General features: G+C 46.0%; 1 protein-coding gene across 1 annotated transcript; it reads left to right on the top strand.

Annotated features, from left to right (window-relative positions):
• The first annotated feature begins 193 nt into the window (after nucleotides 1-193).
• On the top strand, nucleotides 194-6,917 carry MYOZ1 (myozenin 1). The gene is made up of 7 exons (XM_090278219.1): nucleotides 194-268; nucleotides 461-562; nucleotides 1,719-1,809; nucleotides 2,655-2,833; nucleotides 4,738-4,981; nucleotides 5,355-5,520; nucleotides 6,407-6,917. The coding sequence occupies exons 3-7, from the start codon at nucleotides 1,737-1,739 to the stop codon at nucleotides 6,636-6,638; spliced, it is 894 nt and encodes a 297-aa protein (XP_090134345.1). The 5' UTR covers nucleotides 194-268; nucleotides 461-562; nucleotides 1,719-1,736; the 3' UTR covers nucleotides 6,639-6,917.
• Nucleotides 6,918-13,911: the final 6,994 nt, after the last annotated feature.

Raw genomic sequence — 13,911 nt, 5'->3', positions numbered from 1 at the left:
AGTCATTTTTTAAAAAGCAGTTCCATTGTGAACAGACCTCACTTCCCCAAACATAGTGCCTTAAGCCTTCCCACCCCCGTAATGCACCCACATGTCCTTCCAGCTGTGGTCTAGATTGGCTCTGAGTGGCTCTCCGGACACGTTCTTCAGGTTCTTGTTCACCCACTCTGAATTTTTACCTACCACTTGCTGCTTGTCTCCTCTCTCCCTCTCAGTTTTCGGTTTCTCCCTGAATGCTTCTTTGGATCTCAGGCTCTAGGTGTCACGCGTAAATTAGTCCCTGGGCAGATTGATACCTGGCTCCGGCAGCTTAGTGGGAGAATCCCAAAGCTCTTTCCTTCATTCCTGAGTCTCTGGGAAAGGAGGGTGGGATCTTGGTTCCAGGGTCTCAGTACCCCCTGTGCCATTTGAGCTGCTTGCACTCATCTATTAATAACCACCTTCCCTCCCCCACTGCCAGTGCTGCCCCCACGCCTGTCCAGCTCGGGTTCTCCGGTCACAGCAGCTCAGTCCTCCAAAGCTGCTGGACCCCAGGGAGAGCTGACCAGCGCCTGAGCAATCCGTAAGTCTCCAGAGGGGCTGGAGCCCATCCTGCTGACTGTGTGTCTGTGTGTGCAATAGTGACCCTTTATCCTGGGGTAGTTGCCCCCCTCCCCCATCTATGCTCAGCTCTCAGCTGTCCAGTTCAGGGGAGCCACAGAGAGTTGAAAGGAGAGGGGCCCAGAAGGGTGGGGGGAATAAAGATACTGGAGGAAGCACTAGAGGAATGAGAAAGGGGTTTAGGAGGCTAGATGGAAAAAAAAAAAAAGAACCTTGTTGAGGCTGAGAGGTACAGGGAGAGTTCATTTAGCAGTTCCTGGACTCTGCCCTCAGCCAGCACCACTGGTTAGTAGCCTTGCAAATGTGTCACGGGACAGGACTCAGCAGAAGACAGCATTTTTGCTAATTGCCAACTTTTGTTAAGGGAGAGTCTGTATCTTTCCCAGCTTGTCCCCCTTCACTGCCAGATACTATTATTCTGTTCCTGTCCTCCCTCAATTTCCCACTGCTATGATATTGCTGAGTTGACATGCATCAAGGTTCAAATGTTCCCTGACTGCCCTCCAGTTCTGCGTTGTAGGGCAGGAGTGACTGAAAGGGAGCAGGGAGCACTGGTGTGAGCTCCCAGGCCACATTCCAGCTGGCTCAATGGAGGAGCAACAACTTCTCCTTTCTATGGAGAATGTTTTTGGCTGGATCTCCTCAACCCTGGCAGAACATTTTTCTGACCCCTGGGGAATGAGGAAGACTGAGGAGAGACCACGGCTTTGGATGACAGCCCCAATCTGAGATCCCCCTGCAAATAAGAACTTCAACTCATGCCAAGGAAACCAGGGTGCATTGCCCTGCCTGTGTGTTACTTGTTTGTTTTAGCCCCTGCCCTCCAGCACACAATATGTTCCTAATGCATGCACCAGCTCTTTGTAAAAGAGCTGCAAAGAGGTTGGGAAAAGGTAGTGGCAGGGGCTGCATCTACAGTTTCTGCCTTGCCTCCCAAAAGAAGCCCTAAAGTTTTCACTGTATTCACTGTTTGAGGGAATACACATTTCCTTGAAAATCTGATGAAATTTTGCTCCTTGAAGCCCTTAACTCCAGGCTAAGCAGTACTGCCTTGCTGTAGACACTCATCCTTCCCAATCTCTGTCTGTCTTTTGACTCCCCCTTCCTACACTATCCAGGCTGGATCTACCTCCACAATGCCACTTTCAGGAACCCCAGCCCCCAACAAAAAGAGGAAATCCAGCAAGTTGATCATGGAACTCACTGGAGGTATAGATGTTTGCACCTGCCTAATATGAGGCTTCTTATTACGAGTATCTCTGGCCCAAGAGTCCCAGATTATATATGCCTTAGGGTGAACAGACAAGAGAAATTCAGGGGCTGGGTGGGGTGAGGGATGGTGGTGATGGGCAAGAGAAGGTATTCAACACTGACCACTCATCCTTCCACACTTTTTACCTTGTAATCTGAGACAATAATACTTATGCTATATTACTCAGAGTAGGTCCAGGACAAAGGAACCCCCAGGTCAGTGAGGTTTGTTTAAGGAAGAAAATATATATAATGGAGATTGGCACAGAGTTAGGTCTCAATAAATGCTTCTTTTCCAAAAGCTAAGGAATCTGTGTAAGTATTTAAAAATGGAAAACTGCACAGGCTGTTTGCAGCCAGCGTTCACTGAAAAGAAGATTAGGAAAAGGAGTTAAGACAGGAGTCTGTATTAAGTGGTGGCCATCTATGAACAGTGTTGGCCTTTGGGCTTCCCCCGGGCTGCAACATCCCCTGTGTCTTCCATCTATGATGTATTTGACTTCTTTTGACCTGTAACTCCATGCTCATGCCCCTTTGACCTCATTCACCCTCTCTATAGAGTTTCACTCTCTCTACTCTGCACTCCAGTTTCTATGCATTCTGTCCAACTTCATACCCAGTAAATAAAAATCCCTCACAAACTAGACAGAATTTGATCAGACATCATAGACAGCATCTGCTCCCCTTAGCAATCTCTGCTGCGACACATACTTAGTATGGATAGCATCTGCATCTTGAGACTAGAAAACCCTACTTTCCTCTTTCCCTTGCGTCTTCCTCCCGTACCCCCCCCCAAAAAAAAGGGGGACAGGAGAGCTCAGGTCTGAACCTGGGCAAGAAGATCAGTGTCCCAAGGGATGTGATGTTGGAGGAGCTGTCACTGCTGACTAACCGGGGCTCTAAGATGTTCAAACTGCGGCAGATGCGTGTAGAGAAATTTATCTATGAAAACCATCCTGATGTCTTCTCTGACAGTTCAATGGTGAGTTCGAAACTTTACTACTTTCAAAGCCTAGTGTCTCTTCTGACGGCTTCTTGGTAGGCCTTGAATCTCCAAAATACCACCAGCCTCCCCTTCCTGCAGATTTAAAAGCCCATGAAAACCCTAGATATAGTGAGTACCCAATAGCTCCAGGGTGAGTTATAGCCCACCTCTGAAACTCAGTCACTATCTTAGAGCTAGTGAAGGGGGATGGTGAGTACCACACCCGCAGAGAGAGAATTCCTTACCAGTGTGGGTAAGTGTTAAAGATAGAGTTGCCAGAGAAACACAGGAAGCCCAGTTCCATGTTTTAAAGTTGAGATATACACAAATAATTTTTTAGTAAAGTATGTCTCGTTCAATATTTTGGACATAAAAATAAAATGAAATAAAAACCTAAGACACTTAAATTAAAGTTTCAGATACACAATAAATATGTTTTAGTGTAAGTATGTCTCACAAAATATTTAGGAGATAAAGATTAATTTAAATTTAAAAATATAGGAAACAGTTAAATTTGAATTTCATATATACAATGGGTAATCTCATATATGACTATGTCCCGTGCAATATTGTTGTCATATTTGCACAAAAAAAGGTAGTGGTTGTGTAGCTGAGGTTCAAATTTAATTGATGTTCTATAATCTTTCTTTAAAAAAAAAAGAGATTTTATTTATTTATTTATTTATTTATTTATTTATTTATTTATTTATAGAGAGAGGGGAAGGGAGGAAGGGAGAGAAACATTGATCAGTTGTCTCTCTCATGCACCCAATTGGGGACCTGGCATGTGCCCTTATTGGGAATTGAACTGCTAACCTTTTGGTTCACAAACTGTCACTCAATCCACTGAGCCACACCAGCCAGGGCTGGTATCCTATAATCTCATTTGCTAAATCTGGCAATTCTAGGAGTTAAGTGAATTCTTATAGCCATCTCCTTCTTGGGCCATTCTTTTATCTAAGGACCCCAGATGTGGGGAATGACACTATCCTTGAAGACCCCAGAGTCCCTAGTCAGGATCCTGCAAAGAAAGAGAAGTAGGGATTGGAAAGAGGCCAGGCGTAAGATGTTACAGATGAGAAGAAAGGGATCTTCTTCATTTCCTTTCTTTCCCCCTCTACCTTCCCTGGGCATCCCAAGGGAGAGTGGAAATAGATGCCTACATGAGGCCAGAGGCAGAAGTGTCTGTCATTGGCCCTTATGTAGAAGCAGAGTAAAATTGCTGAGCTGGTTATAGCTAACTTTAGGAGACACAAGTTCTCCTTCCTGCCTGGATCTGGTTACACTGGGTGGAGCATTGTGATGTGCATGGTGGGTGGCCAGGAGAGCCTCCTGAAGGAGTTGGCGGGTTATTTTTAGGCTTTGGGGCTGAATCCAGTGTAGCCCTTTTGGTCACCTTTCCCCTCCCTACTATAGTTTCACTGTCAGGAAGTTCTGGTCCAACAGGCACCAAGAGGAGAGAGGGAGAGGAAGAAAAAGAGAGTGAAAGAGTTCTGTCTGGTAGACAAGATGAGGAGGGGGAGGGGACTGAGATACTTCTAGTTCTTCAAATTAAGGCTGGGTTCTTCATGCCAAAGCTATCCTCTCAGATTTCAGTTGAGCAGAAGTCTTGGTCCTCTTTACCTTTGTAAGGATGGGAAAGAGGAGTGTGGAGAATGAGTTGCTGCCATCCAAAGGTATAACTGGAGAAACTGAACCAAGGAGGTCCTACCCCTTAAGGCGAGTTTACTTCTTCATAGTCAGGTTATCCACTATCCATCTATTAGAGGGGAGAATCTTAGAGGATTCAGTGTTTTCTGGTTGGCCATTGTCCCTGATCACATCCTCCTTGCTATGCATACCTGTGTCTTGGTATATTCTCCATCCCCTAACCTTCCCTTCACTCTGTCCTTTCCTTTCAGGATCATTTCCAGAAGTTCCTCCCCACAGTGGGGGGACAGCTGGGCACAGCTGGTCAGGGATTCTCCTACAGCAAGGGTGGTGGTGGAGGCGAAGCAATGGGAAGTGGCTTCACTGGACAATATGGCTCTGACCAACAGCACCATCAGGGCCCTGGGTCTGGATCTGGGGGTACAGGAGGTCTGGGGGCCCAGACTGGCAGAGGAGGAGCTGCTGGCACAGCAGGGGTTGGCGATAAAGGAACAGGCAAGTATCCTCACACAAGAATAATGTGTCTAATCCCTATAGCAGCGATATCCCTAGGAATGAGGCCTAGATTGGGTATAGGGAGCAGGAGAGGTCTGAGATACCTTAATGGACTCTGGGTCCAGCAGAATACAGAGATGTGTCTATTTCTCCTAGAAACCTTATTTCTCAGTCACCTTTCTGGCTTTTCAGTTTCAGTCACAGATCTGACCTCAGGTTGTCATTATTCCACAAACCTTATACAATTACCCAGAGGATGTTACACCTTTGGTCCTTGGCCCCAGCAACTTCCCTAGTGTAGGGATGTGAAACTACCTTCTCTTGGCTACTAACTGCTATTATTTGACTGACTTTTCTCTCCCATGGCTGCTAGGAGATCAGACAAGTGGAGAAGAAAAACATATTACTGTGTTCAAGACCTATATTTCCCCATGGGAGAGAGCCATGGGGGTTGACCCCCAGCAAAAAGTGGAACTTGGCATCGACCTGCTGGCCTATGGGGCCAAAGCTGAACTCCCCCAATATAGGTCCTTCAACAGGTAGGGGTCATGGTGAAGGAACCAGATGCATCATAGTGTGTGGTATATCCTTAATTAGGATAAAGACTTGGGTTAAAATGTTTTAGAAGGAGGCATGGGAGAAATATGGGGGCCCCAATTGAAGGCCTGCTCTTTTCATTCTAGCTCAGAGAAACAGCAAACTATGATGAAATACAATTTTGCTGGGAGGTAGGATTGGAATTTTAATTCATAGGCAACTTATTGGCTGTGTGGGCATGGGAAAGTCACCCTACTTCTGAGCCTTAGTTGCCTTCATTATAAATAATCTATTACACATTTAAAGTCCTCTTGAGGCTCCCTTTATTCAAGGTTAGAATTTCATTACTTTCCTGCAGTATTATTCTAATCCTTTATATTCTACTTTAGCAAAGCTTAAGTATTTGTTCTAGACCATGGATAGTAGATCTGTGAAAGCAGGATAGGGAAGTGCTAGAGAAGTGCTCCTTGATCCTAAGGAGCCTGGATTTTCCAGGAAATGTTCATTCCTCTCACCTAGACCATGTATTATCCACTAGAGGTGGAGAAGGGATTCTATGTTGAAATTTAAGGTGGTCTCAGAGCCTTGAGTCTATAGTATTTTGGGTTACAATATCTAAAATGCTGGTCTGGGTCACAGCTACTCATGAGACGATCTAGTACCAATGAGATTCCTTTTCTCATTATTAGCTTTGCGAAAACAGGGAAACCAGGAAGGGGAGTGGGATGCCAAGGAAGAATAAGAAAAAGGAGTGCAGAAGCAATCTCAAACTAGAATTCACAGACTTCCCCACCTTCAAAACAGAGTAACATCTTACTTATAAAGCTCAGCTCTTTTTGTCCCTTCTTTTTCTTTTTTTTTTAATGAAATGATGTGTCCCCTTTTCAGGACAGCAATGCCTTATGGTGGATATGAGAAAGCATCCAAACGCATGACCTTCCAGATACCCAAGTTTGACGTGGGGCCCCTGCTGAGTGAACCCCTGGTCCTGTACAACCAGAACCTCTCCAACAGGCCTTCTTTTAATCGAACCCCTATTCCCTGGTTGAGCTCTGGGGAGCCTGTAGACTACAATGTGAATATTGGCATCCCCTTGGATGGAGAAACAGAGGAGCTGTGAGGTGTTTCCTCCCCTACTTTGCATCAAGTTTCCCCTCTCTGGTTTCAGTTTGAAGAGGGACTAAGGAAAAGAGCAGGGTACCCCAACCTCCATTCCTTTTGGAATGGAGGGGAAAAAGGAGGGAGAAATCTGCCTTTTCATCCTTCACTCTAAGTCCCCACTCCAAGCATCCTTCCTCACCAGCTCAGAGCTTCCCTTCCACTTGCTCTGTATGAAACCTGCTCTTTTATGGAATTTGCTCTGCCGCTGTTAACAGTCAATAAACTTTAAGGAAATGAACTCATTCTTCCTCTGATATTTGAGGGCCGATGAAAACTGAGGCTAACAATGCACAGAGACTAATTAAAGTCAAATACTAAACATTCATTATTCAAATTTCAAGACCAGACCTGAACTCTGGTTACTTACACACCCACACCCACATCCACACCCATGGAACCACATTCATAGATGTATACAAAGACAAACTTATTCAACAGTACATAAGACAATTGTGCACAAACACATGTGCTAGCTCATACATGAGCACAGCTAAGAAGCTATTGTGTGCTCTGGTTAGGAAATAGGTGTTGATGACCCTGCTGTTAGTTCTCTTTATGTAGCTGATTAGGAATTGGGATAATCAAGGATTACCCAACTATTACAGAACTAGAACATGCCATAAACTTTCCAGATGACATCAGAATGGGCATAGGAATATATGTGGCAAAGATTGATGTATTTAGATTCCCAAAAGGATGAGGTAGGACAGGGAGCCATGCTGGACTCCAGGAGGAGGAGGAGGAGGAGGAGGAGGAGGGAGGAACCAGCTGCAGTTATAGTATACCTGGTTCTGTATGAACACAGTAAGAAAAGATCTAAGGGTCAGAGGGGCACAGCTGTGTTGTCCAGAAAGCACCATGATTGAGAAGAAACAAGAAGAGCCAATAGGAATGAGTAACAGTACTCTTTATTTTTGCATGTTTGAACAGGTTCTATGTGTTTTTTTTAAATTACAATTTACATTTATTATTATTTTTATCATTGCTAGGTGTACAGGATAGTGGTTAGACACTCATATACTTTACAAAGTGGTCTCCCTGATATTGCCAGTATCCACCTGGCACCATATGTAGTTATTATAATATTATTGACTATATTCCCTGTGCTGTACTTTACATCCTGGTGACTGTTAACACTACTCTTTTTATTGATTTCAAGCACAGGGATTCTTTAGAATCCCAGGACTTACTACTATGTTCCACAAAGTAAGAGTGATGCAAAGCAGGAATAATAAAGAGGTTACTTAATGAGTTCTGGGAAAATAAATTCGGAGAGCTCGTTGAAGTCAGCCAACTTCTTGAGCCATTAAAGAATATGTTAAATTGCACAGACTGATTCAATTTTCATGGACCTTAGGTCACATGACATTTACCCTGGTCAATTTCCTTTACAACTGAAATAAATTTCAGGGGATTCATACTTTCCGAAAACATATACACAAAACTCTATTTCTATGTATATTTTCCTAAGGAGAGTGTTGTCATAATTTGAATTTCATTTCCCCCCAAACAGGTCCTGAAACAAAAATTTGGATGCAAGTAGCTAATTTGGGAGCTGATCCCAGAATCCAAGAAGTGTAAGGGAGTGAGAATAAAGTATAAAAAGGTGTTTTTGGCAATTAGGACTGAATGACATTGGAGACTTAGAAATATACTGTTCAAAGTGTGGTCCATAAACTGACAGCATGATTACCTCTTGGGAGCTTGGTTAAAAATACAAACGCAAGCCCTGGCTGGTGTGGCTCAGTGGATTGAGAACTGGCCTGCAAACCAAAGGGTCACTAGTTCGATTCCCAGTCAAGGACACATGCCTGGGTTGCAGGCCAGGTCCCCAGTTGGGAGTGAGCAAGAGGCAACCACACTGACAGCCTTAGTTCCCATGCCCTCCCCCTGCCCACCTGCAGCTGCCTGGGAGATAGCAGGGTTCCAAACCGAGCCATGTTTGGCCTTGATCAGCCTGTCATACTTGCAGCTGGGAGATAATCATACAGCCACGAAACTCAGTAGTTCCCTTTTTCTTCCCCCTATAAAGCAACCCCCTCCTCCCCTAGGAGTTTGGAGTCGGAGCCACCCGAGGCAGGGCTCCCTCCCTCCCCACTTGCTGATTCCCCCAATAAACTTTTTTCCTGCTCGCTGTCTCTTAATGGCCTTCTGAGCGACTCCATTCTTACACTGTCCCGTGGCTCCAATATCCTCTAAATAACCAGTCAGTGGCCGAAAAACGGCACACTTGACTTTGGAGTTCTCACAGACCTCGACAACTTTCTCCGCTGGCAGTTGGGCAAGTGGTCAGAACTTCCCTATGCTCAGGCTTTCTGGACTCTTCGGACCAAACACTCTCTCTCCAAACAGCTCACTACCCACCAAATTCTCCTTATCCAGAAAAAGCCACCTTCCTCTCGACCTTCTGCACTCCTTCTAACCCCTTTTCCTTCTTCCTTGTATGAAAAATGCTCACAATAAAACACCAGGACACAGGATTTTAGCAGTAACCGAGGCAGTTGTTTATTCACAGATCTGCAGCTTTGGGTGCAGCTGAAAACCAGTTCAAAGATGCATACCGAAAAGATGAAGCTGGCTGTTTTTATCCTAATGCGAGTTAAGCACCCCCTTCCTCCCTCTCCCTCCTTCTCCGTTTTTCCATGCTGAATACTCCGGAGTTATAATATAACGCAATTAACTAAATTAACTAAGGGTGATCTGGTTATAGGTCTGTCTCCAGCTCTTCTTTAAAATTCCCCTATCTTGTTTGCTGGGTTGTCTAGCTACATTTTCCCGTTTCCCAGGGTTTAGTAATGAATGTCCCCACCTCAGATTTCGGATATCCTTTGTTCTCAGAAGCATTTGTGCTGAGCTGCAGAATGCCCCTTTTCTGATGCTAATATTGTTAACTCTGGCTCAAAAACCTTCTATTTACATTTGTCCTTTACTGCTAATTATTTTCTACTGGTTTGGAAGTCACCAGTTTCCTTGCCTCTTACACTTGGACACCTTCGATCCCGCTGACCACCCACTTCCCTGCAACCCTGTGCCGGAGGCCCTCTCGCCCTCTTCAGGACCCCAGTCACCTGACTCCTCACAATCCCCAGGCCCCCAAGACCCCGGACCTTCTCCTCCCTATACCCAATGCCGCGGGCCCATCCCCGGCTCCCTTCTCCCCTCCGATCAGCCTCACCCTTCCAGTCTTTATCCTCTCTGCGAGGTCGCTGGTAGAGATGGTGTCATGAAAATACATGTCCCCTTCAATTTGGCTAATCTTTCCCAAATTGGGCAGCATCTCGGTTCTTTCTCCGGGGACCCCACTTCGCCTGAGGGATGCCTCTTTTTACACACTCACTTCATTAGTCAATCAGTCCCAGACATTCAAAAAAAGCTCCAGAAGTTCAAAGTGGGCCCCGAGACCACCAAAAGTGAACTTATGCAGGTCGCCTTTCGAGTATACAACAACTGGCAAAAGGAACAGGAAAAAAAGAAAACGGAGAGGGAAAAGGAACGACAGGAACAGGAAGACAAGCACTATCTTTTGCTCGCTAATACCCTGGGAAACTCCTGCAAGGGGCAAAATAAGCCTAAGGGCAAAGCCTCCACTATCAGGCAGCCTCCTGGCACCTGTGTCTAGTGCAGTCAGGAGGGACATTGGGCAAAGCTCTGTTCAAACCCCCGCTTACCTCCTCCAGGTCCCTGCCCTCTCTGTCAAAAGACAGGTCACTGGAAGGTTGACTGTGCAATGGCCTCTAACCAGGGGACTAGACTGCCTACCCCGGCAGTGAATCCGGATGCGGGCCTCTCAATCCCAGACCTCTTTGGACTTTCCACCCCCTGATGGGGCTCGGGTTCAGGACCCCCACCACTCACCATCACAGCTGCAGAGCCCAGGGTAAACATATTGGTGGCAGGTAAGCTTGTCTCCTTTGTCCTTGATACGGGAGCTACATATTCTGCCCTGCCCGAATTTCTGGGGCTCCTAACTCCCTCTGCCATATCAGTTGTAGAAATAGATGGCAAGGTGACCCAACCCTTAAGTACCCCTCCCCTAACCTAACTCATTGGGCATCAGGCATTCACCCACTCCTTTCTAGTACTGCCCCACTGCCCAAACCCACTTCTTGGGTGTGATATTCTAACCAAACTGTACACATCTATATCTCTTGGTTGTTTTAACTCCATCCCCTCACCAAATAATCCCAACCCTCTCATTCTTCTTCTAATTTTAGAGCAGTCCCTTTACACCATCCCACACACTCCCTTGCCATCCTGGCTAACAGCGGTCAATCCCAATGTCTGGGCCACAAACAATCCTTCTTTCGCCTTCCACCACGCTCCGGTCTCTGTAACCCTAAAAGATGCCTCCCATATCCCCAACAAACCTCAATGCCCATTAACTCCCTCAGCCTTAAACAGTCTGAAGCCTCTTATAGACCACCTACTTGGAGCAGGTCTGCTTTGACCTGCTGCCTTTCCCACCAATTCCCCCATCCTAGCCGTAAAAAACCCAACGGTCTCACCGTCTTGTCCAAGATCTCCGTGCAATCAATGAGGCCACCATCTCTATCAACCCCGTCATGCCTAACCCTCTTGTCGTGCATCCCACCTCAAACCTCCCACTTTACCGTCCTAGACTCAAAGATGCCTCCTTCACTATCCCACTCTCCCCGGCCTTCCAAGACCTCTTTGCCTTCACCTGAACCGACCCAACCATGAAAATAACCCAGCCACTGATGTAGATGGCCCTGACTCAAGGGTTTCGAGGTACTCCCCACCTCTTCAGTCAAGCCCTAGCAGCTGACTTACAGCAGCTTGATCTTTCCCCAAGCGTCCTCCTACAGTATGTGGATGATCTCCTCCTCTGTAGTCCATCTGAGAACCTTTCTCATCTCCATACTGCCCAACTCCTAAACTTTCTTGCCAATCAGAAACACAGGCCAGTTCTCTCAAACTCAGGTCACATATCTCAGGCTCTCCATCACCCCCACTCATAAACACTTAACTCCAGAAAGACAGGACCTAATAACTACCTTCCCGCTGCTCCATACTAAACAAGAACTCCTATCATTTTTAGGCCTCACCAATTTTTTCAGAACTTGGATACCTAATTTTGGATCCCTGGCCAAACCTTTATATCATGCAACAGCTGGAGACTTGTCTGAATCCCTAGAAAACCCTTGAGCCCTCCTTAAGCCTTTTACCATACTCAAAATGGCACTCAGCTAAGCTCCAGCCTTAGCCCTTCCAAACCCAAATAAACCTTTCTCCTGTACACTAACACAAAAGATGGCTTTGCTCTTGGGCTGTTAGCACAGCAATATGGACCAGACCAACGGGTTATAACCTATTTTTCCAAATCACTCGATTCCCCCTTCCTAGGGTGGCCAGCCTGCCTTCACGCCTTAGCAGCGGCAGCAATTCTCAGTCAAGAAACCCTTAAGTTAGTTCCCTTTGCCCAGGTATCAGTCCACTCCCCTCATACTATTTCCGACCTACTAACCCACCAGGCCATTGCTGCAACCTCCCCATCCTGAAATCAGTTCTTACACACCCAGCTGCTTCAAAATCCTCAAATCTCCCTACATAAATCAGCTCTCCCCTCAACCTTGCCTCATTAATTCTCCTCCCCCAGTCCCACACCCATACCCATGACTGCACTCAACATCTCTTCTCCTTTTTACACCCCTTCCCCAACATACAAGACACCCCTCTACCCCCAGGCAGAATCCTTGTTTATAGATGGAAGCTTCTACAAGACCTACACAAAGGGAGCAGAATATGCCATCACTACCCTTGCCTCTGTCATTAAGTAGGGAAACTTGCCTTCCGGTACCTCTTCCCAACAGGCAGAACTTATTGCCCGAATGCGGGCCTTGGCCCTTACAAAAAGTCTTCAGGTCAATATATATACACTGACTTCAAATATGCCTATCACATCATACATTCACACATATCAATTTGGAAAGAAAGGGGATACCTCACCTCTAAACACTCTCCCATCATCAACAAAGATCTCATTCTCAAACTTTTTCAAGCAGCTCAGCTCCTCACAAAAGCAGTGGTTATCCACTGCAAGGGACATCAAGCCAGGACAGATCTCATAGGTCAGAGAAATCACAAAGCAGACACCGAGGGAAAAAAAAGAAAAAGGCCATACCTCTTTCATCCTCCTTACAATGCCTACCGAGACACCCCCTTATGCAGAGGAAGAAAGACGCACCCTAGTTAAGCTTGAAGCAACCCAACAAAATAAATAGTTTCATCTACATAACAAAATAATTCTCCCCAATAATCACGCTCAACATATCCTCACCGAACTCCATAACCAATTTCACACAAGCACAAGACCACTACAAGCTTTATTATCCAAAACAATACATCACACTAGCATGCTAACCCAGCTAAAAAATATCCCATATTAGGTACATTTCTCCTGTATCAAACTTGCTCCTCAGGTACCCGAATCTCCTCTAACCTCGGATCTTGAACCCACCATCACCCAGCTCGTCCCCATCCAGGAAAAGACACAAGCAACACCACCCATGTATTCCTGCACCCCCACTGGAAACCTGATGGTAAAAATCACCTGAGCCCAACCCTCCTTTAAATGAGCCTCCCGTGGGCCCTACTCTTTATTCATCTCATCTCACAAGAACTTTTATTATACGAAAAGCCCCCCAAGACTATCTCTTAGTTTTTAGAACGCGTCTTGGATGCCTGGCTGCAGGGCACTCTCAGTGACTACACCCCTGATGAGATTTACTTTTACACTTTCATCCTAGTTCTATCCCTCACTGACTTACTCGAATCACCGTAACCATGCTGACTTCCCTCATAATTACAGTTATTGCCCTTCTAACCTTTGCCACCTCATATTGACATCCTCTAGTCCCCACAATACAGCGAACAGCATGCTAACCAACAAAACCAACTGCTGGATCTGCCCCCACTCCTCCCACCACCCAGATATTGAGGTAATCGCCTTCCCACCCAATCTCATCACCTTATGTAACCTTACTACCCACTTTCTTCCATCCCCCTACTACACGGGTTCGGCAGATCTTCCTAAAACGGCCCAGCCAGTAGCCACTGTCACTCGTATTATAGGTCCTGCTGCTCTCTGCATCTGCTTCAGACAAGTCAATGGCACCCACATTCATCCTTTCTCCTTAGGCGCATTCAACCCTTCCATTCTCTGCAACCACACCCTAGACCTAGCCTTCATACACTATAAAGGCCAACCAAGA

The sequence above is a fragment of the Furipterus horrens genome, unplaced genomic scaffold (genome assembly GCF_987537825.1).
Source record: "Furipterus horrens unplaced genomic scaffold, mFurHor1.1.pri manual_scaffold_5, whole genome shotgun sequence".
Taxonomy (NCBI): Eukaryota; Metazoa; Chordata; class Mammalia; order Chiroptera; family Furipteridae; genus Furipterus; species Furipterus horrens.
The sequence above is the reverse complement of the archived record's forward strand: the minus strand, read 5'-3'. Positions and strand labels throughout refer to the sequence as shown.